This window comes from Mixophyes fleayi, chromosome 4 (genome assembly GCF_038048845.1).
Source record: "Mixophyes fleayi isolate aMixFle1 chromosome 4, aMixFle1.hap1, whole genome shotgun sequence".
Classification (NCBI taxonomy): domain Eukaryota; kingdom Metazoa; phylum Chordata; class Amphibia; order Anura; family Limnodynastidae; genus Mixophyes; species Mixophyes fleayi.
The window spans coordinates 240,903,942-240,931,915 of record NC_134405.1 but is presented as its reverse complement, the minus strand read 5'-3'; the positions used below and the strand labels follow the sequence as shown (position 1 = coordinate 240,931,915).

At 37.7% G+C, this 27,974-nt stretch overlaps 2 protein-coding genes across 6 annotated transcripts in view; both read left to right on the top strand.

The window, feature by feature from the left end:
- The window catches only part of OSBPL8 (oxysterol binding protein like 8), a 151,663-nt gene that overhangs the window by 15,100 nt on the left and 108,589 nt on the right, over positions 1-27,974 (top strand). For 4 of the 5 annotated variants that reach the window (XM_075209565.1, XM_075209569.1, XM_075209567.1 and 1 more), the window contains exons 2-3: positions 7,832-7,912; positions 24,300-24,408. In XM_075209565.1, coding sequence (XP_075065666.1) covers positions 24,367-24,408 — 42 coding nt within the window. In that variant the 5' untranslated portion in view covers positions 7,832-7,912; positions 24,300-24,366. The remainder of the gene's footprint in view (positions 1-7,831; positions 7,913-24,299; positions 24,409-27,974) is intronic. The other variant, XM_075209566.1, reaches the window with a different exon arrangement.
- E2F7 (E2F transcription factor 7) overlaps positions 1-27,974 on the top strand; it is a 340,183-nt gene that overhangs the window by 231,349 nt on the left and 80,860 nt on the right. The window lies entirely within an intron of this gene.

Here is a 27,974-nt window from a genome sequence, read left to right as displayed (position 1 = left end):
AGTGACGCCCTTGATTGTCCTCTCTGTGAAAGATTGCAGTCAAGTCTTTTGGAGGAAATTAAGCTTCACTCAAAAGATTGCGGCCATGTAAATGTGTACAATATATAAACCCTTAAAACAAACTGTGCTTCTTATCTCATTTGATTAAATTGTTCCCCAGAGTGTTTTATGGAGCTACTTGTTGTTTCAGTGGCTAAGCAAATAATAAAGCAATAATACTTTTTTTTGCATCTATATGGCAGTCTAATGTATCAAACTACCCTACTTTTGTAATCTGGCTCTCCGCTGACAATGTGGTTTAATTAGAAAATGAAACATATATACAGCGGCTGCAACCAGTAGCCACATAAAGTGGTTTTAAAATGAAAGTGAGAAAAAGAATCTGCTAAAGAAAAGTCTGTTAACGGAATGCTAAATGTTCCTTTAGCAAACACATGTTTGCTAAAGGAACACAACACAAGGCATATTGCCTAGCTAATTTATTTATTTATTTAAAAAATATGTTTTTGACCTTTTACATCGCTTCTTCTGAGTACCCTCCAATTGAAATTAATTTTGTTTTTAAAATGACATTCTTTATTATAACCAGTTTGTCAGATTGTGGACACATTATGCAAAGCCTGTTGCTTCTATGCAAATATACAGTGTGTATAAAATGTGACAGGTGATTCACTACTTGTTTAAAGTTGGTGCCATTATTTTTGTGAATTTGCATCCCCTCATACAAATTGTTCCTTCTGTTAACTTTTGTAAATGTTTTCCTGTTTTCAATTACATTAATCCTTCTTCAGTCTGCCTCTACCCCTCATTCATCTAGTGCAACATTCTCCAAATAATTAGGTTGTCACTTGTACATGGAATATATGCCTACTCACAGATGATGCTGAACTTTATTCCATTGTTCATGCATTGATTCTTAGTGCTTCTTGTCTCAGTGTTGACTCAATTTCCCAGCAAATTCATAGGCATCCCTTTCATGCATATTGACTAGGCCCATAAAATGGCTGCCTCCACTCACATCAAATCTCTCCTGTTTTAGGTACTTAAGGACAATCCCAAGAGGAACTAGCCTGCGGGCAGATGAAGAAGATACAGGCCCAATCAGTTTAAATGTCACACACAATGCATTTCTAAGTTTTAATGCAGTTTTCAGGTTGATATTTTAGGTGGAGGAAACCAATGTTATGATAGTATTTTGTTGGTGAAAGCATTAAAAAAAAGTTATCTGATTTATTTGTGTTTCCCAAGCCCTTTGGCAAAGCATGTGAGGCATACAAGCAGGGCTGCCATCACAAATTGTGTATTGCTGTACAAATGAAACAGGCAGGACCCCCCCCCCCTCTCCCGCCACGGCACAGTAGAAACTATTATCAGCCATTTCAGAGAAAAAGAGGATGTCTGGAGTCCTTCAGTCAGATTATTGACAGGAAATTTGACATGTCTATGAAAAGCATTTTCCCTTACTATCACTACTTTCCCAAATATCTTCTGGTCTGGTACACACCTGACACACTTCTGCTAATAGTCACAAATACTGTATAAATTTATCTAAATAAACTAACTTGTATTGCAGATTAAGTGTCCATGTATTATGTCCGTGTTAGTTTGCACTTTAAATAATGTGTACAATTAGTCTTGTGTTGCTATGATGTGCACTACACTAACATAAATAGCCATTCATGTCCCCCTCTGCCCACATGCTCTGCACACACTCATGTCCCCCTCTGCCCACATGCTCTACACACACATGTCCCCCTCTGCCCACATGCTCTACACACACACTCATGTCCCCCTCTGCCCACATGCTCTACACACACACACTCATGTCCCCCTCTGCCCATATGCACTACACACACACATACACTCACTCATGTCCCCCTCTGCCCACATGCACTACACACACACACACACACACACACACACTCATGTCCCCCTCTGCCCACATGCACTACACACACACACACACTCATGTCCCCCTCTGCCCACATGCACTACACACACACACTCATGTCCCCCTCTGCCCATATGCACTACACACACACACTCATGTCCCCCTCTGCCCACATGCACTACACACACACTCATGTCCCCCTCTGCCCACATGCTCTACACACACACTCATGTCCCCCTCTGCCCACATGCTCTACACACACACACTCATGTCCCCCTCTGCCCACATGCTCTACACACACACACACACACACACACACACACACACACACACACACACACACACACGCCCCCCTCTGCCCACATGCTCTACACACACACACACGTCCCCCTCTGCCCACATGCTCTACACACACACTCATGTCCCCCTCTGCCCACATGCTCTACACACACACTCATGTCCCCCTCTGCCCACATGCTCTACACACACACTCATGTCCCCCTCTGCCCACATGCTCTACACACACACTCATGTCCCCCTCTGCCCACATGCTCTACACACACACACACACACACACACACACTCACTCACTCATGTCCCCCTCTGCCCACATGCTCTACACACACACACACACACACACACACACACACACACACACGTCCCCCTCTGCCCACATGCTCTACACACACACACACACTCATGTCCCCCTCTGCCCACATGCTCTACACACACACACACACACACACACACACACACACACACACACACTCATGCCCCCCTCTGCCCACATGCTCTACACACACACACACACACACACATGTCCCCCTCTGCCCACATGCTCTACACACACACACACACACACACACACACACACATGTCCCCCTCTGCCCACATGCTCTACACACACACACACACACACACACACACACTCATGCCCCCTCCCCATCACATTACACTTTTTTCTCTACCAGTGACCGAACAGGAACATTTCCAGCAGCCTCCAGCACTGCGTACCATGTGACTGCTGCAGCCACATGACTCGCAGTGACTCTGACTGGGATCTAGCCACCACCTTATGGAAATGCGATAGAGGCAGCCTATGTGGTCTGGGCATAGGCTGTCACTTCGCATAGTACTCACTGCGAGGTCATTATTCATTAATAGAATATTGTACTACAAGATGTAGTACAAAATGCTATGAATGAAAAATGACCCCGCAGTACTATGCGAAGTGACAGCCTATGCACAGACCACATAAGCTGTCTGCACCGCATTCCAGGGTTGCCACCTCTGAAATAAAAAACAAGCAACCGCTTAGTGAAGAACAAGCCCAAACTAATCCTAAAAAGCTCAACTTACAGGGGACCGTCCTTTTCTATAACACTAATTTCTACACTGAATCTCCATTTAGAAAACCTTTATAAACACAAGAGGACACATTTATACACTGAAATGGTAAATGAAAACGCAAATGCTGTAATTTAGGACACTGGTATGTCTATACCACACAGCCCCATGATATAACAGTATATAATATAAGCAGTCTTCTGACATGAGCAGCTTACTGAATGGGAGGGGAGGGTGTTATATAGCAGTGTTACCTGCTATAAGTGCAGCGATCGTGTCTGTCACCAGACTCGCCACTTATTTCAGTAGGTTGCTGTAGATCCGTCTTCCTGTTATTTATTCCACGTCCTCCTCCTACTCCGCCCACCCACAAAAGTGCCACATTATTGGAGGAATTCTCTGCACAACCCGCCCACCCAGAAAAAAATCCTGAATGCACCAATCACAAGATGGTAACAGAGAAACTCTCCCCCCAAACAAAACGATTATGCAGCCTGAGGACTTGGAGAACGTGTCCAAGCCCAAAAACAAGCTACCCGCGGCAGCCCAAAAATACCCGCAACTCCGGAAAAAAAGAAGCCTAATTCCGCTTGTTATAAGCGGAAAAGGCAACTATGCTGCATTCCCACTGGACCACCAGGCATAAAAAAAAAAAAAAGTAGAGTAGCAAAAAAATTTGTTGGTCTGCACTACGGGCCCGCCCCATACATTAGTACCTTCCCGTATCCACCCTGATGGTGGCCCTGCATACAAACATAACTTATTTTGGCCCGGCTACCTTCTTGTAAGCCATTTTCAATGTACAGTTCAAACATTTTTACGAAAATGTATCACTTAAACATCTGCAGTCTCGCGAAGTATTTTATTTTCTCTCCTTATTCTGAAAGTGTTGTAGGGAACCTGGGGACATATACAGGTGTATTTATTACAGGTTGAGGTTAAAGAAATTTAAACGGCATCCTTCCAGTTTTGTAAACTGGTTAAAAATTGCCTATTGGTGTAGGGCTAAGAAACTGGCCACTCGCGTGTCTTAGGTTTACTTTATATGCTGAACTCCTTGCATAAATATGGAGAAATAATGTTTGCTTTGTTTAAGGTCCGTTATCTACTGGCGTCAAAAGCTGCTTTTTACAAGTTTGTGTGCTTTAAAAAACAAAAAACAAAAAAAAAAAACCCCAAACAGATATAGGGATGTTACTTATTGGTTCCAATGATCCCATAGCCGCTTCAGCTTATGCCTGAGGGCAGTAGAAGCTGTAGCATGCCAGAGAGTTTTAGGAGCTGCATATTCTCTTGTGCTCACCACAGATATAAGCACTGGTTATTTTCTTTTCTGGTAATCTTCATTTTGCTTTCCCTAAAATATTGGACATGTTTCTTCTTCCAATTCTTCCCAGTGCTTGAACTGCTAACTTTTCAGTGGTCTGCACCTCACATCCAAATATTCTATATAGGAGGACATTAGTGCACCTAGCATCACATAACACATAACTTATTTTTATTTTTAGAAGATGCCTGGTTCAGACTGCCTCACGTGCCATACCCCTTAATGCTGTTTGAGGAGGGTAAAATGTTTAGGCAGTTCTTAAATCAGAACACGTGGATGGACCCTCAAAGTGCTTTGATTTGAAAAACACTTGTTGTTAAGAGATTCCCCCCCTCCCTCCTCAAATAGTGCAGTTAGAATAAATTATTTAAACACTAATAAAAAAATAAGTAAAAGAAATAATCCCCCACCTACCTCGATAAAGCAGGTGTGAGGCAAATATCCTTATGATAATGTTTTAATTAATATGCCCCAGTAATCCAAAAAAAGGTTAAGTGCTTTTAACTGATTGTGCTTGACAGAAGTCTTATTTCTTTTATTCCCCATACTGTATTTTCAATGAGGAAGCTCAGCAAGTCACATACTGGTTGAAACACACAATCATGTTAGTTTTCACATACTGACTATTGAACAAAAAACAATAAGTGTTTCCATGTGATTTGTCACAGTTTACACACCTATACACACCTTTTTCCCAAGAGATGTATGGTCTGAGCATGCATAAAAGGATGGTTTGGCTGAAGATTCAGTAAGGTCAGAGTGAAGTGGGTGTAAAATGGTCTGTAGCAGTGTTTAAAGATCTCCATTGACTAACTAGTATGTAGCCTTAGGCAGGTGTCAGACCGTGCTTTCAATGCTAGCACTTTTACTGCTAGAAAACTACTAGGGGTAAATGTATCAAGCTGAGAGTTTTCCGGCGGGTTTGATAAACCAATCAAATTCCAGCTATCATTTATTCAGCTAGAATCTGATTGGTTGCTATAGGCAACATCTCCACTTTTCAATCCTGCCGGGAAACTCTCAGCTTGATACATTTACCCTCTAGTGTTCATATTGCTTATGTTGCTTTGTACTGACATGTTGAAGTGAATTGGGAATGCTCATCCCCTATCACATGGGGGTGACTAAACTCTGAAAACGCTGCATGCAATTGTGAGCTTGTAATCGCTTCAGTATGATGGTACTTCAGTGTGTCAACATGGAGTGATTTAAACGTTGTAAATGTTAGCTCTTTTCTAGCTGGAGAAAGGTATTGGAAGTACCCATCTGACACCAGCCTTATCGTGCATTGAACAGCCGCAATGAGGATAGAGAGTAACAAAAGTCCTTCCATCTTTTTTTTGTATCCATTAAGTGATTTTATGCTTCTCATCTACACTGGAGCATCAATGGGATGTATGCAAACAGAACAGAAATATTTTATTTGGTGTTGATCCAAAAATCAGGGTGTTTTTTTCATATTTTCATCTCACTACTTCAGCAGCAGCTCGTGAGATTATATGTGCAAACACTGATGCGCTGAGTCATTTTCCTGAACATTATCTAAATGAGTAGGATTATTATGTGTGCTATCTGCTTTTACAAGCTATACAATAGACTTCCTGGTATCTGCATGTGCTTCAATTTCTCCTACTGTTTGCTGAAGGTTGCCAGCTTGGATTTTGTTCTTTTAGACAGTCTGCTAATGGTTTCGTATTTACACATACCAGTTTATGATCATTTTTATTGTTTGTGTAACTTGGACAAAAGTAGTGTTGATTGCTAATTATTGGCTCAAATCAATTAATACATAATCATACCGATTATGTGGTAGATGCAGAAGGCAGGTTTGAAAGTACATGGGTGTGACTTGATGACACAATTTGCACAGAGTTGGCTGGGCATTGTGTATGAAGATGCATCTTGTCCCCACACCCTTGTCAACTCTTCATTTACATGAGGGGGGAGGACTTTATGGTGACATCACTGTGCACCCACCCTGCAAGTATAATTGCTAGCTCTTTTGGTAGTCTGGGAGGTCACTCTCATAATTTGAGAGAGTAGGCAACTATGGATTTGATTAATGGCTGTAATGTCATTTAAAATGTGGGCTGTGTATATTTGTTGAGGGAAAACCATCTAATAAACACTACTAGCCCATTTCTGGAAATGTCTCTCTTGCTTCACTATGCATAATCAATGCAGATGTCACCAACTGTGTTTATCATCTGATTCTCTATCATGTACATGCTGTTTCAGATATGTAACTTGCTGACATTAAACAGTCCTACACTTGGCTGTCATTTTTAACTTTTTTTTCAGCTTAGTTAGAAAGTTGTATTGGTTTATTATTACATGATAATGTGATTTATAGTATGACCTAGATAACAGTAGTGCTTTAGTCCATCAAAAGGCTGAAGCCAACTTGAAACTACAGTCTTCCTTTCATGAATCCCTTCGTGACTGAGGGTTGTTTCTACCATAATGACCACAACAATTTTTTGCATTTTTTTGTGCTGCGTTGTTTCTGTTAGGAATAGGAACAAATGAACATAATCACAAACAATGTTTTTCTTGAATTCTTCCTATAGTTACTAGCCCAGCCCCACAAAAGTACCCCCAAATGTCGCCGGGATAGGGATAGCGGATATATGTATCGGTTTGCATAGTTTGAGCAATAATTTTTGGTTTGTTCTCCATGAACCAGACTAACAGAGATAGGAGAGCTTAATTTTGGAGTCTGTTAAGTGTATTAAAATTGTATTTTATTACTATCACACGTCTTTGAGTAATGAAAAGGGAAAACTAGTACGTTTGTACTTTAAACTTTACCTGTGAACGCTGTGATTTGTTATAGCAGCTATCATGTGACTAGGAAACCTATCAATTGTTCTCGTTTGTTGCTTTGTGACCAGAAACTGTCCACTCGTTTTGTAAGATGAATATGTAGGAGGGGGGGGTGCAAAGTGATTTTGTATAGATTGTTTTTATCAGTCCCCATATAATACAGCACTAATTCTCTATTTAAACTCTCTTAAAACTCACTGTGATGCTGATGGAAATACAAATCAAATGAGAAGATGGGTTCTCCTCACCCAAATAATGGCAAAGAAATCTAAATGGAAATTTGCCTATTTATGTGCATGAACTATTGACGTGAATCAGTGGCGCCTCACAGGATATTGCTAATATAGCACTTGAAAATAAGAAAATAACATACAATGGGTAAAATGATTCACTACGCTGAATATGACAATATTAGTAATTTTTTTAATATTGTTTTCAAGGTACGGAAATGTTCGTCTGATATGCCGACGTGGAAATCCTCATTCAAAATCTCCATCTTTTACACATAGCAGCCTTGTTAGGTATGTGATAGTCTTTATAAATATTTTTTGTTTAAAACTAGTAAGTCAGTATTGTTATTAATTCTGAAAGATCTGTAGTTGGACAGAAGAATAATGCAATTTTGCTTGTGAATATTATATCTGTTTTTCTTTTTATTGTTGCATTTGCTTTTTTTCCCTGTGCTCAATGTGATTGACAACTATTACCACCAAGCAAGTGGATAATTTCTCATTGCAGCAAGTGATCAGTCTTGTATTAAGCTGTGGTATACATGGCAATGTGATTCATGGTGAAATTGAAGCACTGTACCTTATGAAGAGGGGCTATCCAGGGGTTGAGCCTCCATTTGTTTGCTTTTTAATGGTCTTCTACAATGCTTTTGCTGTTATTTCTTGTTTAAAAAGTGTTATTGTGAGTGTCTGTGAATTGTTTAAGTACAGTGTAAGAAACTTACATAATTGTAAAGAGTTGGTGCGATTTACATGATCTTTGTTTGACTCCTTTTTATTATGAAAACTCTTTGGAATGTAAAAATATGTACACTACATGGTTTGTTGTTTGCAGTAGTGAAAGATTTTGAAAAGCTCGCAGAATGCAAATACTAATGTCAACCAAATGTTTCACTTTTTTCCTGTTGTTTTGTTTTTGAATTCTCCACTCAACATAAATACTGTCATTCAGTAGGAAAAAGCTCTAGATTTTTTTTTTTTTTAACATTATAAATAGATACTTACGTAATCAATTGTCTGTTTAATACCACCCACCCATCTGTTAATAATTTGAACCTTTATCTGCAATTACAAGTGTGAGTCTAACTTGTTTAATCTCTACCAGCTTTGTACATCTGATCACTAATATTTTCGTCTATTGCTCAAGTTCCAGCAGGTTGAATGCAATTTTCAAATCTTTTCTCAGATTCCCAGTGATACTAAGGTTTGAGCCACTCCAGTATGTTGATATTATTTTGTATTGAAGTCACTCATATGTGACTTTGCTATAGAATCTGGGTCACTGTCCTGCTGCAATATACATATTCTCCCAGATTCCTTGGAGACTGCCCTCTCTTTTGACAAGTATTGCAGATCCTGAAGCAGGGAAGCATCACCTTATCATTCTCTTCCTGCAACCATGCTTCACAGTAAGGGATAGTGGTCTTTGGATGATGCACAAAACGTTCACTCTTGGTATTAATCTTGCTCCACTTGTTATGTGGGTATTCAGCAAGCTTTCCGGCAAACTCTAGATGAGGTTTTATGTGAGTTCTCCAACAACAGCTTTCTTTTTGCCACCCTCCGATGTTCATATTTGTGAATTTCATGGACTGTTGAACCATGGGCAAATTCTTCCATATTTACAATGGAAGACTGTAAATCTGTCAGTTGCTATGGGCTTCTTAGTAGCCTCCCTAACAAACATCCTCCTCACATAGATGGTCAGCTTAGAAGATGGCATGATCCAGACATTTTTACAGTTGTGTAATATTCTCTTTCTTTTTGAGGAATTTGACAGTACTTTGGAAATCTTTAAGTGAAATCTGCTAATTAACTCTCCCCTGGTTGGTGCTTTTGAATGACCTTTTCTTTGATATCACTTTCAAATTTCTTTGCTCTTCATGATGAAGTTCTTCTTTCGGAAACCAACTGTGGAACCTCTCACGGACGTTGTGAAATCAGCTGAAGCACTTTATTTGTACATATGTGGAGTCCAATTAATGATGTGACCTGAAGACAACTGATTACACCACAGCTTATTTAGATGTATTTTAGCAAAGAGTTGAATATCTAGTAAATCAATTAGTATCTGTTTTTTTTATTTATAATTAAGTAAAAGCTTTACAGATGTTTTAAATTTGATATTAGAGTATTTTGTGTTTTGATTAGTGGCAAGTAATCCTGAATAAATCTGTTCCGATTTCATGATATAAGAAAATACAAAGTGGTAAATACATTTTATAGAAACTGTATGTTATACTGTAGCACAGAAAATGTAACATATTTTGTGTATATATGTATGTGTGTGTATGTGTATGTATATATATATATATATACACACACACATACATGTTTGCATGAATTTATCCATCTTCTTGGCAGTTGTTAAATTTGCCTGATTGCTCATGATTTTGGACATCCCATATTCTGGAAGGAGCATGCTCACTGAGTTTCTGGGAACCTTTATGTGACATTAAACTGCAGAGTGTGAATGTCATCAGATTAGCACTGTCCACAACAATTCATCATATAATACCTTAGGTATTATTTAAAAGACATTCTAATAATAGTAAGACAGAAGGAGAGGGTGAAGTCTTACAGCTGATTTTCTCGAGAATTATGTTTATTGATAACTGTACATTAGTTGGAATTTTACTCTGCCTATTTTATTATTGTTTCCTTTAGTTTGATGAATACACATTTGTTTTCTACTTTAAGACCTTTATTTCATATTTCTCTTTCATTTTTACTTTAGTTACATTTTCTTCAGTATTAGATTTGTAGCTATTGACTACTGTCTAGCAGCCAGTCGATTAAAAATAGCTTCTTGGCTTCAGTGCTTTACTGACATCCAAGTGTGATTCTGCTTATGCTCGGTCATTCATCTTAATACTAGTGTAACACACCCTACAATAATAAATGACTTTTACTGTGTTACTGTGCTAAAATATGGGATCCAGGCCATGTAATAAAGGCCTATCTTTCCCTCTAGGTACCTACTTGAAATGGTTTTGTTACAGCCCAGGCACGAGAGTGTACACCCTGCTCCCTCTGTCTTCTAGAAATAAAATACATGTTAAACACACTGTGACTGGTTAACCTGTTGTTCAACAACACCTTTAGTTTATCCAGTAACGAGATCAAAGTAATTTCTTCAGTTAGGGTCATTGTTTAGCAATGACAGCCCAAGATCTTCCAGAGAATCCTCCACACAGACTACAGTAAGGAACAAGTGAGAGTTGGCTCCCAGTTTGCCCCCTTAACCTGTGTCCAGCCCAACAGAGACCCAGGATCAGGGCAGCACTGTGGCTTAGTGGTTAGCACTTCTGCCTCAGCACTGGGGTCATGAGTTCAATTCCCGACCATGGCCTTATCTGTGTGGAGTTTGTATGGGTTTCCTCCGGGTGCTCTGGTTTCCTCCCACACTCCAAAAACATACTGGTAGGTTAATTTGCTGCCAACAAATTGACCCTAGTCTTTGTGTCTTTGTGTGTGTATGTTAGGGAATTTAGATTGTAAGCCCCAATGGGGCAGGGACTGATGTGCGTGTACAGCGCTGCGGAATTAGTGGCGCTATATAAATTGATGATGATAGAGACCCAGTATCCCACAGACAAGAGGAGTGGAGGCATGAGAAGAGAGTTAAATAGTCTCTGCCCTGGATAAGCTATTGCCATCAGCCTGGACTATTTGGGGTAAGATAGTAGACAAGTTATCTACTAGTGGTGTATTCAGGACAAAACTGCAGAAGAGGAAGACTCTGTGGTCTGTTGCCTGTCTGAGATTTGTGGCAGAATAGGGACGCCAGCTCTAGGACATGTACTTAGTAAAGAGACCCATAGAAGACTTCTACAGACACCAAAATCTTTCCCCAGTAATAAGAGTTTGGTAATACTACTCTGTTATCAGGGTTTTTTTCTGGGATCTGTAGTTATTTAGTGTATTTGTTTTATATTATTATAATTTATTTATAATTGTAATTTTTAACATAAAGAACCATTTTTAGTTTAGTTTTTAATAAATCTGGTTTACCCACACCACATTGGATATTTAGTACCTTGCCTGAGGAGATTATCATCTGCAACTAGATCTCTGGATAGTCCTCTACCCGCTGGGTGTTGTCACGGCACGTTATTGTGAGTTTGAACAGGTTGTTGTATGTAGCGTCCACATACTTGAATGGTGTTACTTGTGAAATTTTTCTTCTGTTCTTGGGGATACTTTTATTAATTTGAAATGGATACTTTCTATTAATGGGCTAGTTACCCTTTTGATGTTAATCCGACTGGCTCCTGATTTTTACATTATTTTGTCTATTCCTGCTTCATAAAGTATGCAGTATGCATTTTTCTCATATGTCAGGCAAAAAAAATGACATTTAAAGATTAAACTTTGTACAGGTTGAACATCTTCATAAAGTATGTGAAGTAAAATGCTTTCAATCTGTATCCCCCATTCGTAGCTGCAGACCTTATTAATTATCCATATTCAACAAACAATGTTGAATATCGCTAGTGGAGACATTTTTAATAAATTCTGTTGACTAGGTAGATAGGTATGTTTGATATTTTTATTAATCTTAATACTGTTATACTAGGATATTAACACCCACCTTATTCATTTACAGGTCAGTAATGGCCTTGTGCCCCCACTTTTGAACTGTGCCTGAAAAGGGATGGGTTCTTTTTTGGGTTTTTTTCAAGCGCTGTGCAGGACTTTATTAAGGTGATGAAGGAAGGACAAGGCAGCTAGAATGTCCATGTGTTCTTGATGTGCTTTTCATGTGTACAGTAGGACTCTATACTATTGGACTGTGGCTCCTAATAATCTCCCTCTCCTCTGCATTCTCCCAATACCTCTACCTTTGTACTGTGACCTTATTTCCTAGGTTCAGGTAGAAAAATTGTAAATATATGTGAGTACCTACCTTTTTAATGTGTTGTTTTCTGTCTTGGGTAAATAGGGTTTCTGGTAATTAAATTTTATTCCTGTCTCCTGAGGCCTTCTTGGTATTACGGTTGCTGTCTCTTCCCTGGAAATCCTGCCTTTTATCCTTCCAGCGCTCTATGCGAATGACTCATCACCTCTCCCTGGTATGAGTGAGGTACATTTTCAGTCAACACCTAGTTTCAACACCTCACAGTTTCCATAAACAGGTTGCTGGATACAGGACTAGAGCAGCAGTGCTATTTGGGTAATATTAAGCTGAAAGGACCCAGTGGTTGAAGATACCTTATTTAAATCTTCATGTTATGTGTTACTGACCTATCTTAGAGCAGTCTTTCCAAGAATAAAGTTTTGCATCTTGACAGCTCAAACTACTAAAAACGATGCTAACAAAAGATAAAGGGGATACCCTCAAGGTCACACAAACCACTTCTCTCCCATACCTTCATAATTATTATATCCAGCTCTCTGAATATTGTGTGCTCAAGGCAGTGTCTGGCTAATTTTCAAAGGGTTTATCATAGCAGCAGCTTAAGGTTAGTTGTACTTATAATTTCTAAAATTGTTGTTTTATCTGTTTTGCACTTCAAGTTAGTAGCTATAACCTAAAATGTAGCTGTAATCATAGCTTGTGAGATGCTAACGAACATGGTGAACACTGGACTGCTACTGAAAATCAACAGTCCACTACATGAGAACCTGAACAACACTGAACGATTTAATAACATGGGCGCATCCATTGAATATTGATGTTTTGTTAGATCTCCCTTAGTGATGCTTATATGAATGCTTCGGTTCTAGTTCCGCAAAGAAGTAGTGTGTTTAAATATTTCTAAAAGGTGTTTCCTCATAGTGTGTTTTTGTTTTGTTCAATTATATGTGCTAGTTCCTTTTAGTAACCAGGACAACTATTTAGTTATCTGTGAAAAGAAGTTTGCATTTCTATTTTAAATTCACAATCAATCTAGTTTTTTTCCCCTTTTCTAAATCGGGCTATAGCTTTCCTCTGTATTTCTTACATTGTATTATTCTCCTTGTCATATCACAGCTGGTACTATTCCTCCTGCTTAGAACAGTTTGTTACCACCGCTGACTTGCTTCTGTCTGTGTAGTTTAGCAAAGTACTTTCAGGACCTTTCTGTTGTGTCCCTACAACCTCTTAGACAAGAAATTCACCTAAAATTAAATTATGCACAGTTCTAGTTTGCTCACACATTAAGATTGTTTCTTATTGCAACTAATACATGCACTTGTGAAGAATAAAAAAAAAATTATTGTTTTTTTTTTTTTTTAAACTTTATTCTCTTTTATACATTAAAAAAAATTAAAAATTATATATATATATATATATATATATATATATATATATATATATATATATATATATATATATATATATGCTTAGTGGCGTCTGTGTGTGTGTGTGGAAAAAATAAAACCAAGCTGCAGCGCCACCTGCTGGGCGGAGTTATACACTGACTTACTAAATTCTTAGTGTGTGTGGGGAAAAAAATTCAAAAAGGGCTAAAATTTGGTAGGGCTCAAACTTATTTTCGTGAGGTAATTTTACCTCATGAACACACATGTGTAGAGGCGTGCGTTAGTGTGTGTGTGTGCGTGTGGAAAAAACTATTTTCTCAGAAAGGGCTCATCCAATTGACCTGAAATTTGGTATACTGACATTATTTGACAAAAAAATTAGAATAGTCAAGTCAGTTAACTTCCATCATCCCCCCTTCCCCCCGTGGGAGGGGTAGTAAAGGCTAAATTTACGAGTTGAGGGGTCAAACTCATTTTCGTGAGGTAATTTTACCTCATGAACACACATTAAAAAGGCGGCTTGCGTCAGGAAGTAACGCTCTTCCCCTGAGGAGGCCTGGGCTAGGCCCAAATGCACGACAAGAACCTTTTTAAGACCTTAAGTAGCTTGATTTGACTAGAATGCATGAGTATCATGCACGGGTTAATAAATATATGTATATATATATATATATATATATATATATATATATATATATATATTATAATGTATAAACATCCTATGAAAGTAGTCCAAATATAATGCAGCTGCTCCACCCAAGAGAACCTAGGTGAGCCCTCAGCACTAGAAACTAGTGGTGTTATAGTAACCCTAAAGTATTTCCACTTTAGTTGGTGATCACTGTGTTGTGTTGGTATATTTGGGTACTCTCATAGTATAATCAGTTAACAAAAATAAAGGTAAAAAACTACTTCTAGCAGTTCCTTACATTTGTATCAGTTACTTTAATGGTCCACCACCAACAGAATCCAACCAATTATAAAAATAATTAACATCTGAAAGTGCAGTATGTGCAATATAAAAATTTGATATGTGCAAATGCATATATTGTACGTACATAATGACATAAAAACAGGATTATTGATTATAGCGTTAAATAAATAAGTCATGAAACCTTCCAAGAGTATAGACAATCACTGACAAAAAAAAGCTGAATCCTGCAACCGATATAGAAACACAAAGGTTATGTATTTACAATGTTGGCTAATTTTGTGAACAAGGAATTGAATAGAAAAAATGTATGAGTTGGAAAAATGTCAAACTGTATACTTAACAGAGTTCAGTGTTTGAGGAGAATTGCCAGCCCTAGATTGTCCTCACTACACATAGTGAACAGTCTGAGCTTCTGAAATGCTGGAATTGTGCAGGGAGAGCCTGGTGGTGACATCACTTCCTTCTGCAGACACTATCACATATTGGGAAGCCACACTCAATGCATACACTAGGTGTCAAGGGATGTGTATTATATGTGTGTGTGTATATGTATATATATATATATATATATATATATATATATATATATATATATATATATATATATATATATATATATATATATATATATATATATATATATAATTTGTTATTGCGTTATTTTAGCAACAATTGGAGTGTGTGATCTCTCCAATCTCTAAAGTACCTATGTGTATTTAAACATGGATTATTGAAATTTAGTTTTACAGATCTACTGATAATACTGAGGAATTGTGCTTAATTGTTCAGTTACAAGAGACATGCTACAATATTATTTGGTGCAATTGAATTGTAACACGTGAGTACCATAAAATTACATGTTGATATGTTGTTTATTGTATCATATTTAATGCATTTTATTATACTTTGTCATTTTAGCAGCAATTGCTACATATGTAACATTAAATATGGAGTGTTTTGTTGTATAAATAAGACATGGATCAAAGTGCTTCAGGATTCTCTTACCATTTGATTGGCTGTTTGATTATGCAGCAGAATATAGACGCACTGTAACTTTAGATTTAGAGTGCAGGATAAATACAGGGACATGCACTGTGTGCTCCGAGATGTGAAATCAGCCTCATTATAACCACTCGGCTATCTTGGAGTAGGATTGCAGACATGCCACTTGGGAGTCCTGTTGAAAATGAAAGAGGTTTAATATATTGTTTGGTTATGAAGGCAGCTATGAACAATCATGTGATCCTATATTTATTTCTGTAATATATACAGCAAATAACGGGTATTTGGTATGTCAGGGCTGGAAACCTGCTAGTGGCCAGGTACTTAATGCTCCTGACTGCTGGTACCTAACATTTTGTATTTAGAATAATGGATACATATCTCTTCCGGCTATTTCCTAGATTTGACTGATGGGCCACATAATTTTATGTTATCTGTCTACCCCTGGATTATGTACAAATTAAGTTTAGAAAATGGCAATATTTGAAAATGTTATATTGCTGTAGGAAAAATAACAAGTGACTGATATGCAGAAATGCACTGTGGATCAGGTGGTTCATATACCGGGTTAGTGTCGTCACAGCAGTTCAGATTACTTTAACTCTGCTTTTAAACCTGTATCATAGCCCATTGTGATGCTGCTTAAAGATGTTGGAGGAGCTTCTGCTGGCCCCTGGGAAGTAATAATTTACTTTTTTGCAGAGCAATGTTAGGTCACTGACAAATGTCTTTCCATTTTTTTTTTTAGCTGCAAATGTCAAATTTTGGGCTTAGTGGTCCTTTTTAATACATAAATGGTGAATTCATGTTGCTTATGAGTGTATACTATTGATTTGGATTTAAAGTTGCTAGTGGCAGTTTATGTTGGGCTTCAACAGCCTTCGATAAATTGATATTGAGTTTTCATGTTCTTCTTTCTATTTGCTGTTCTAGCTAACAAATGCACTAAGGAATGTTGTTTTGCATATACCAAGTATGTGTAGTTCTACAAGACTCTACCAAGTTGGCACCTTACAGGAACACATTTCTGAAGCATGCTTGAGCCCACAGCAATACCACTCGCCTAATCTGAAACTGTACTGTGCAGTGACAGGCTGATTATACACAGCCTGCTAAACTGCCACTTTCTCTTTTTCCTGGCACTTTAGCTGGACGATGAAGCATCTCTGAAACAAATCTCCTCGCTCGACTCCTAGCTTTGTGTGCCTCATTATTATACGTTTCATTTCTGAAAGTCACCATTGCATGGAAAACATATTTGCGTTACTTTTAATCAAATGATAAAGAGAATATTGTTTAATAAACTAGTGGTAATTTTACTTCTACTCACATGGTATCACTGTCAATGTTATGTTGTAACAAATTTCATGCAAATGTATAAAGCAGGGGGAAGGAGCAGTCAGAATGGTCATTTCAATAATGTGCATGGACATGAGAGCCCCTTAACGGTTACTTTCTGCAGTTGATTATAACAATGACAGGTTTTTATTTCAAATATGTATGGACATTCAATCAGGCTCTTCTGACCCCAGGAAAAAATCATGTGTAGGTTGTGGCCTTTTCTCTGCAAATGCAGTGTTGTGTGCCCCCCACCCCTCTCCACCTGAACAGAAGTCCTCATTGCAGTTTGAAAGAAGAAAACAGACTTTTTTTTGTTTGTTGTTTTCTTTTAACTATAAATAAATGAAATTTATTATTATAAATAATTAGTATTATTTTTTTTTTTTCATTTAAAATCAGAAACAATAGATAGCATTTGGCATACACATAATCCAAATTGCAAAAGTTACATGTAATCAAAACCTATATGTATGATTTCATACAATATGTACAACTGATTTTCTGGTAAAGGTTGTTTATTCATAGTACTGTCCTTTGGGTGTACCTGATCCCTTCATGCAAGTAGAATCTTGTCATTAGATGAGATGTAAAGCCACACACCACCCCCAAATGTGACTTTCCTGCTTGTCATTCTGATACAGCTTCATTCTTGCATCATGTTCGGTATTGTCCCTCATGAATACACTATTGTTCATGTAATAATGGATTTCCCTAAATGTATCTATTCTGGATGAAGTGTGCTGAGATTTTAGATGATTTCATCTTATATGTGGTTCTTGTTTTACTGTTTAATGAATTTAGATTTCATGGATCACCTGCTTGCTATCAATATGAAAAGGCATTTTTTTTTATGCCAAAAGGTAACACATGTTTAAGAAATGCAAATGCTGACTTAAGTAAAATGTTTCTTTTCTTGGCTTTAATATGAAGGATATGTTTTTCTTAACTTTATAAATCATATTTTGTATGCACACATGTCCAAATAAAATTACAAAGATTTTGCTTTCTTGAATTTATTGACTGTCTACTAATGTTTCAATACAGCTTTAATATAGGTTTTGGAGTCCTCTTTTATGATTTGATGGATTTAATTATTTGAATTTTGTAGGTTTGCTAAGTAAGTACTTGTTGGCTTTGACTTGAAGTGTGAGTCAATTGGGGAGTCAAGTTCAGTTTGGACACCTTTTTATTGTGCACATGTGTGGATATATACATATATTTTATTACGTAATATATATCTATCTGCCGTTTGTGTGTGTGTGTATATATATATATAAAAATTATTACGTGCAGACTATTACATTTTGCTGACATTAGAAAACATGATATTAATCGCCCTGGGCATCAACCCATTTGTTACATTACTGAGATGAAATGACAGCCAGGGTTGATTTAATTGAATGATCCTAAACTCTTTGTATAATAATCGTAAAACACCGTGCGGCTGTTGAAGGGATAACACATTGATGACCGTGTTCATTTTTTCATCCGTACCATCTGCCTTATTTGGTACCATTCATGTTCTAGGCAAGGAAGCTAGGCAGAAAGAGAATTACTAGAAGGGCTACAGGCAGAAACTGACTTCTCCATATGAACTTTTACTTCATGTGACAGTTGTCATATATAGGTAGTGTCTGGTGCATCTATGCAGAAACTATAGCAAAGCTTATGTCTGAAATACAGAAACTAAAATGTATGCAAGGATTAGGGTATTAAACAAAACACGGTTGTAAACTTGGCAGATTATAAACTCTACATACCCGATGCAGCAAAGGAAAGAGCATCAGTCAACTGCATTATGAATAAGAGATAACTGGTTTATGTCATTGCTGAGGGACAGTCTCCGAAACAGGTATACAAAAACCATATCAGCAACCTATGAGCCTTTGCAGAACTTTCTTGCAACATGACTCTCTGAAATAGGCTATATATCGATCATTTTCATGTGCCAAAACAGAGCAACTGTAGAGGTAGAATCTGGCTCAAATAAGAGCAAATTCCTGGAACTTGAACGCTTTTTTTTGGACTCCAGAACTGGTGACTTCTCCACATTCCCAAAAAATCAAACAATGTTGCTAATAGAAACTTTCCATATTCTTATTAATACCCTTACTGTATTTTACTTGCACGCTCTCTTTTGCTTGCGCACTCTCTTGCTTGTGATTTCTCTTTCGCTCGCGCTCTTTCTGTTTTGTTGTGCTCACTCTGGTGCTCGCACTCTGACTCTTCTTTTCTCTCTCTTTTTTGCTCAATATTTTAATTATTTTCGGTCTTACATTTTTTTTTTCCTTTAAGTCCACTTTTTGCACATCTTGACATTTCTAATCTTCCTCTTCTAGGCATTACTGTCATGATGACTAAAACATTTTTCTTTTTTCTGTCAATTTGCCTACCGCTATTGGGTAAGGTTATGCTGAATGTAGAGCAATTTGTGAGCCATGCAGCCATCTCTATTGTCATGCAAGTGTTTCCTGGTAACTGAACACCTATGTCTGTAGTACTTGCATAGATTTATAGGAAAGTCTTTTTCATGGAGGATTAACATTTTCACTTGCTACAAGAAAAAGGACAGCAGACTTAATACCATGCATTAATGTTATGTTCTGGCTAAGTCTTTGTTGTGCCATGTTTTAAGAAGCTGTCCAATTCAGTTAGGTGGCTTGAAATATTAAAAAAAAATTCTAATAGCTTTTTAGCAGACAATATGCTTGATTCTTGCATGAATGAATGGCAAGTGGACTGGCTTTGGGTGGTGGGAGGATAATATTGGCATCTAATAGTTTACTGGAGGTCATTATAGACTTCCACAATGTGAGATACAAAGAATATAACACAAGGCGTTGTGAAAATCGAAACGCAAAAATTCTACTGCAATGCTAGCAGCAGTTATTGATGGGAAGTAGATATGGGGATGCGAAAAACTTTGGTTTCTAGTGCTGGATATGCTGTTCACATGCATTTTATTAGTGTCTGTAATAAACCTGTGAGGATGAGTCTTGAGGTTAGCCCAGCCTGCTGGGAGGGATCTGACGATCTCACTCCAGGGGTGCTGTAGCCTATAGGCTACAATTGCTTCTGCCGTCTTAAGGATGGTATTAGGTATCGGAGTCGAGCTCTGGAAAGCTAAGTTTTTCGGAGCTTGATATATTGTTCCAGACCACAGTCCCCATTTAGAGTTATGGGGACTGTGGTATTCTGGTATTCTAACGCAGGATATATATCTAGTGTATATCTAGGCTTACATATAGATGCAAGTTGATAGAAGTTACTTTTATTTTCTAAATTAATTGATTTAGGAGAGCACATTTCCCATGTAGCCGACAGGAAGTCATCACAATTTTTATAACATGTACAGAAGCAACACATCCATGTATGATACTACAGATGTGTTATGTTCTTCATCAATATTCCAAAGCATCTGGCACAAACTAGAATAGTTTGTTACTTCATAAAGTAGCATTTGTTGCCATACTATATCCTAACCCGGCAAATTGGATTCTACAACGGCACAAATAAATGTGAGGAAATTCATTTACCCTTTAACATTTCTCTTTGTGCTGTGATATTTAATTTTTTTATCTTTTTTATTTTTTACTGACTGTTTCCAAAAATGCTCTATATACTCTATTTGTCCATCGAATAACAGAATGCCAACCTGGTTAGCAAATTACTTAGTACTGACTGATTTATTATTGTGATGAACTTTGATCTTGGGTTCGAACAACTTAAACTCATAAATGAAAAAATGTATCTAGTGGATGTAGCAGGTAGCAGCACTGCTGGATAAGCCCCATGTGGATATGACAAAACCACAGTAGCCCTACATTTAATTTCTTTCACTCTATGCAGTTGATGTTTACAGCTGCAATAAAGTGCTAAATGAATGATAATTTAATTACAAGATTCTTTTCAATGTTCTGAAAAGATCAGCATGGCCCCATCTCAGAATGCACCGCGTTGGTCACCACTGGGTTGTTTTTGTATTGTTGACACCATAAATCCACACTATAATGAGCCAAAGAACAATGCATCAAGTAAGATAAGTATGTACAGTACTGTGCAAAAGTTTTAGGCAGGTGTGGAAAAAATGCTGCAAAGTGAGAATGCTTTCAAAAGTAGAAGTCTTAATAGTTTATTTTATCATTTAACAAAATGCAAAGTGAATGAACAGTAGAGAAATGTCAATCAAATCAATATTTGGTGTGACCACCCTTTGCCTTTAAAACAGGAACAAATTATTGTTCCTGAGAAGTAAGAAGCACCAGACTATACGATTTCAACTTTAACTGACAAGTGAGAGTGGTGAAAAACATAAATATTTTTATTTTATAATAATTGTTCTCAATAACCATATAGACCTATTCTTATATCTCTTATACTGCAAGCGTACATAGCACTTTGAATAATTGTAGTAGTGCTTATCCAGGCATCTACTGTTACAATTATGATTCTATAGTTCTATTACAGTACACTTTCAGTAATGTTGTCAATCAGTATATTCATAGCATAGTGAATCACCTGTGCAAATATTAGTATATATTTTAGTGATGTTACCTCTGTTTGTCCCACATATAAATGACTAAATCATTGTATAGGAGAAACCATAAATATTAATGGAGATAAGGTGGAAATTGCACCCACTATTTCATGTTACTAAGAGAAATGGAACATAGAAGCTGTTATATATGTTGTGATTACCATGCAGATTATACCTACACTTCAGCATCACACAATTCAACAGAAGCAATAGTTCTTTGTATAGGTAAACTGTAACTTGTATTACTTACCTTTCAATGGAGATAGCGTTTATTTCCCCATATGCGGTACAGCTGTTTAATATATTGTAGTGACTGTGAGTAATCTTATACCAAAATAGATTCTGCTCTCATATGAAAGGTAAATGTTTTTCTATATAATTATGGTGGAACCCATCATTCAACACTGTTGCTAGAGATGGTATCTTATATTCAAACTGCACGGCTAGCTTCCGTTACACAGTATGTCCCAAATACAGCTAGTGGTTTTGCAGGGGAAGCGGCACTATCACTAAATGAGCAGCATATAAGTAGTGTCCATTTCAATACCCCCACCAGTCCCTCACTACAAATAACAGTGAGGGACTGGGCCGAATGAGAATGTTGGCAGAACTGCTTTTGTAAAGATTGCTGCATTAATTCAGAGGAGTGATCACTGTGGGCTAAGCTTGGCATGATGTTAAGACTGAAAAATGCATTTTAGGTTTCATTTTTGAAAGTTTAGTTGGCCTTGTAAGTTGAGATTCATATGTTTATATTGGCAAAAGTTGTTTGAAATTAATTTTATAAGGCTATTGCTGACCACAGAGACTCTACGAATACTGTAAATATCAAGCATTTGACCCAATATTGCAGTGCGTCTGGCCCGAAAACTAACCCACTGACAAAATTATCCTTTTGAAATTGATTGAGTTTATATTGGGCATATTCATAAATGTATTGGGAAGTTGTTTACAGGTGGCATGTGGCCATGATGTGACCACACCAGGTGCCAATAATGCTGGTGGGAATCTGACCATTTGTACTCTTGGGTCCAGCGTGGTTACATACGTACATATATACATGTGTAACCAAATTGGCACTTGTATTTGGATCAATCCGGGTTTGTATGGCTTTAATGCCAAATATCATGTATTAAAGATATTTATGTGAAACTGTCAATTTTACATTTAAAATAAATTTGCCATGCATGGAATACAGCTGGAGAATCATAAGTTATTATGGAGGGTCACTAACATGGGTAGATAAATGCCATAAACTTCTTTCTATATCTTTTATCACTATACCATTATTGTATAACTAATAATGTAAAATTTATTTTCTTAATTTTGGCACCCTTGCTCTGCGTGGGCCACTGATCCGTAATTTACTGTATGGGCAATCTAATGATTGTACTACGGCTCAACACTTGAAAGTGTTTGTTGATGTTGAAATTGCCTGTTGTGGTTGACCTCCACACAATTAATTAGATTGCTTCAGAATATGTTCAGTTCTGATACATGCTTCTTGGCACCTCATAGAACACATTTTGCCTTATGTTGCTTTAGCAACTGATTATTACAATTTTGGAAATAACTTTTAGATTGCTCTGTTTCAGTTATATTTCCGTTAATGAGATATATATATAGATATATATCTATATATATAGATATATATCTATATATATAGATATATATATATATCTATATATATATATCTATATATATATATATATATATATCTATATATATATATATATATATATATATATATATATATATATATATATATATATATATATATATATATATATATATATATATATATAGATAGTAACATGCATATGTTTATACACCACGTTGTTCTTGGATATCGTGTCTGAAATAAACTAATCATTACCTGACAAAAGAGGCTGGTTGCCTTACACTTCTATGTATAGAAAGACATGCTGCTTGCACATCCAGCTGATGAGAAGAAAAGGTTCAAAATGTGCATTTAGGATTACAAAGCATAAATGTTGATAAACGGGCCACCCGCACTTGACCCTCATTTGGCTAGTAGTTACTCTACAATGCACACCTGAATTTCATGAATCCTGTCCTCCTACTGACAAGTCACTTTATATCTGTGTTTATATTGGCATATAAACATTTTGTACCTCTGGCTGCTTAACACTGCTGTTTCTAGCAGGCACAGTTTCTGCTGTGTGTATGCCTTTCATGTGCCATTTAGGTCCAGTGACAAGGTTGAATGTGCAGGCCAGCTGTAGTGTGCAGTGCCACTTTATCTCTGACAGCAACCAGGAATCAATGTTTCCCTTGTGCAAAGTGCAGGCATCTATCATTGCTGTGAAGGCAATATTTATTAGAACTACTCAGAGAGGATTGCCTTACAAAATCGCAGTGTATTTCAGGAAGGGATTTCATTGCAGCAGATGTTCTATAAAACAGCCCCCAGTGGCTCAAGTCACTATTTTATTCCATCGCAATGATAAGAGTTGACTTCATTTTTTGCTTTACAAAGTGAATATTTTGTATAATTTTCTTATAAGACACTTCCTTGTTTGGCACAGAAACAGGCACTTGTTATTCCTTCCTCAGTCTGTCTCTGGCACTGACATGTTATCTTCTTGTTATAGGATACTGAAGGCCTTGGGATGCTAGATTTCTAACTGACTGCATACTAGGAGACAGCCATTTGACGACATGGAGACTGTCGTCTCAGATATGGAACCTGAGAAAACTTCGGTAAGTTGCTTAAGTTTGAGTTACAACTGGCTGTCATTATTTAAACAGTGTGCTCCTGTTTGGATAGTAACAATTACTCTTCTGTTAATCTGCTAGATATAAATATACAGGTATGGAACCTATTATCCAGAGTGCATTAGACTATACATTTACCTGGTCAGGGATTTTACTGTAATTTTGAGCTTGTCTGATGTGCAGTCTGCTAAATACTACCACCTAGTATTCCCCTGCTCATTAAATTGTTCAACAGTACACCTCAGTGACCGTAAAAGTGGAAGCTATCATTGATCAATATGTGTGACATGATCACTGAACAGCAGTTATATACTGCCATTGGAGCACAAAGCTGATCTAAAGTGCAGCTAGTTCTTCCTCTCACTTAATCCTGATGTCACAAATATACAATAATTAAGCATTACAGAGAAAGGGTTGTTTTGAAGGTGTACTGGATAACCATCTCTGTTCAGCTGCTGGGCCCATTGAGTTCAACTGTCATTGCTGCTGCTGCCAGCTTTGTTCCTCTTTTGGTGATTTCTGCAGCCTTCTGCCGCCACATAATCTGAGAATATTGGAAACAAGTGTCCTGGTTCCGTGTCTAGCACCGAGAATGATGCCCATGAAAAATACTGAGCACGCAGCTACTCCGAGCTGGCAGATAACCACAATACTACCCAGGCAGCACGAAAGTGAAAGACTTCTTAAGAACCATAATGGAAGTAGATCCACTTAACAAAAATGGTGACGTAGTGTCATGGTATCCAGCAGCGGACACTATTAAGATTTCTCCAATGACTAGTTCATATTTCATGTCTCCACTTTGAACTGTCTCTCATTCATCTTTACCATACCACATGTTTAGCACAGAAATGAGTCTCCAAAGTCTGGTTTATTTTTGGCTGCTGACAATGCTTCCACCTTAGTCTCCACACACACTAATCCGACCAACAGCTACAGTTGTTGTTCTGCTACCTTATGTGTCAATTGTCCCCCACACCTGTTGGATTGGAAGTTCATATGAGTATCTTTACCTTCTGTTTCATGTCATTGTACAGTGCTGTGTAATATGTTGGCACTTTATAAAGAAAAGAATAATGTACTTTCACTTTTGGGTTTTTGTAGCTTCATGGGTAACTGGCTTCCAGATTATCATATTATCATTCATGTTCCTGAATTATGATATTCATTTACATCACTGTCTGATGATTTCAATTTAAATAACATCTTACAGGTATGGGGCCTCTTATCTGGCAATCTGCTGTCCAAATAAGACTGGAAACCAGCACAAAGGTGCCTCATGAGCCCCTAAACGACTGTTGCGTATTCTGTAACAGAGATTATTATGAGCTGTTCCTGAAGTGCCTTTTCTAGACGAGTACATTGCAATCATACTGCTAATTTGTTTGTTTTGACTTGCTGGTATGGATGGCACAAAGGAGCTCTTTTGCAGTGGATTTTAAATGCAATAAAACAAGCATTTTTATGCATATGGAGTGCTGGTTGCCACTCTTATTTGGACAGGGTTATATCTGCAACCCGCTTGACCTTGTACCCACAACTATTATATTGGACGTGTTGTGTGGTTTTTCGTGAAGGGAATGAATGAAGATAGATAGATAGATATTATATATATAATATATATATGTGTGTGTATATAATATTAGATTATATTATGCATACAAATCTCCTATACACGCATTCTGTGCAGCGCAAACATTTTTTTAACAAGTGTTTATTGACGGTCACAAAGGAAAAACACTGTAATACAATTACATGTTGTTTCAAACAGAAAAAAAAAAACAATCAATCAATACTTAAATTAATAGAACAGAGCTCTCCACGTATCGGAGAGGAAATTGGTCAGATTCTATAAGATAATGTGAAAGAAAGACCGGTATATTTTTATATTTAAAAGAGAAAGTAAGGAAAGAAGAGGGAGAAGGAGAGAAGGAAAGAGAAAAGTGAAAAAGAGAAAGGTAAAGGAGGGGAGGGGGTGGTGTGGTAGAGATCTCCCAAGAATTAAGAGCAATGAGGCGAGGAGTGGGAGGGTTGCAGATGGGTATGGAGCATGACTAAGTAAATGGGGAGCGGTATTGAAAGAATGACATCCATGGATCCCAGACCTTGTTAAAAGATTTGGCTGTGTTTCTTATAATGCTAGTCATGTACTCCATAGGGTGAGTTTGCCAAATCCTATTAGTAACAGAGATAAGTGCGGGAGGAGCGACTTACTTCCATTCTATGGCAATTTGACATGTGGCGGGCAAGTTTGTTTTGGTGCCTAGTGGCCATGGGGAACCCGAGGGGTAGAAGGAAGAATTTAGGGTCGAAGGGCATGGGAATTTGGATCACTGTTTCTATCAAAGATTTAATTTCACGCCAGAAGGGGATCAGTTTCGGACAGTCCCACCATATGTGTAAGAATGAACATGCGCCAGAGCACAAACGCCAACATCTGTCGGAGGAGTCAGGCAGTATCTTTTGTAGACGAGTAGGAACATAATACCACCTGAAGAGGAGTTTATATAGATTTTTTTTTATTCTGATACAAATTGAGCTAGAGGCAGCATTTTTCCGAATTTCCGACCATTCCTCAGCATCAAGTGGTGAGCCCAGGTCGTGTTCCCATGCTAACTCATGAGGGTCACGAGGAGGAGTAGAGGGAGCGAGTAATTCAGAATAAATATTAGATATAAGACCTGACGTTGATGCTTGGCACAGGCACAATGCTTCAATTGTTGTAAGAGGACGAGAGGTAAGGCGCAACTTGATAATGGAATGTAGATTACGAATTTGTAAGTATTGATAGAAATTCCGTGTGGGCAGGCCAAATGTAGCTTGAATGTCTGTGAATTGGGGAAATGATACACTGTGAGTTATGTCGTTTATGAAACGTATCCCTCGGGAGTGCCATGGAAGGAACGAGGAATGGTGTAAGCCCGGAAGGAAATCTGGGTTATTAAAAAGGGGAATTATTGGCGATGGATGTGGGGAGAGACCGTAGATCCTGATGGACGAGTCCCTTATAGTTAGAGAATGGGAAATTATGGGATGAGTCAGAGCTTTTTTGGGTCGACGTGCCCTTGGAATCCACAGAAGGGAAGCAGGAGTAAGCATCCCCAGACTTTCAGCTTCCAGAGTTACCCAGACCCTAGTTGACCCAGAACCGTTCCATAAGACACATTGAGCAAGTTGGGCTGATAGGTAATATTTTTTGAAATTGGGTATGCCTAGACCCACGCCCCGTGAGGACCTCTGTAAAATCCCGAGCCGAACGCGTGGGCGTCTACCTGCTCAAATAAATTTAGAGGACTCAAATTGGAGAAAGTTAAATACGTAGGGGGGGATTCGAATAGGAGATAAATTGGTGAGACCAGGTGCTAAAATCCTTCTTAATTTGGGATAGGGTGTGGGGAAAGTTGGCTTGAAACAGATGGGAGAGATTTTTGGACAGAAAAACACCCAAGTACTTTATTTTATGGCGATGCCAAGTGAAGGGGAATGTTTGATCTAATATTATCTTATCTTTTTTAGAAATGTAAAAATCTAATGTTTCAGTTTTGGCAGGA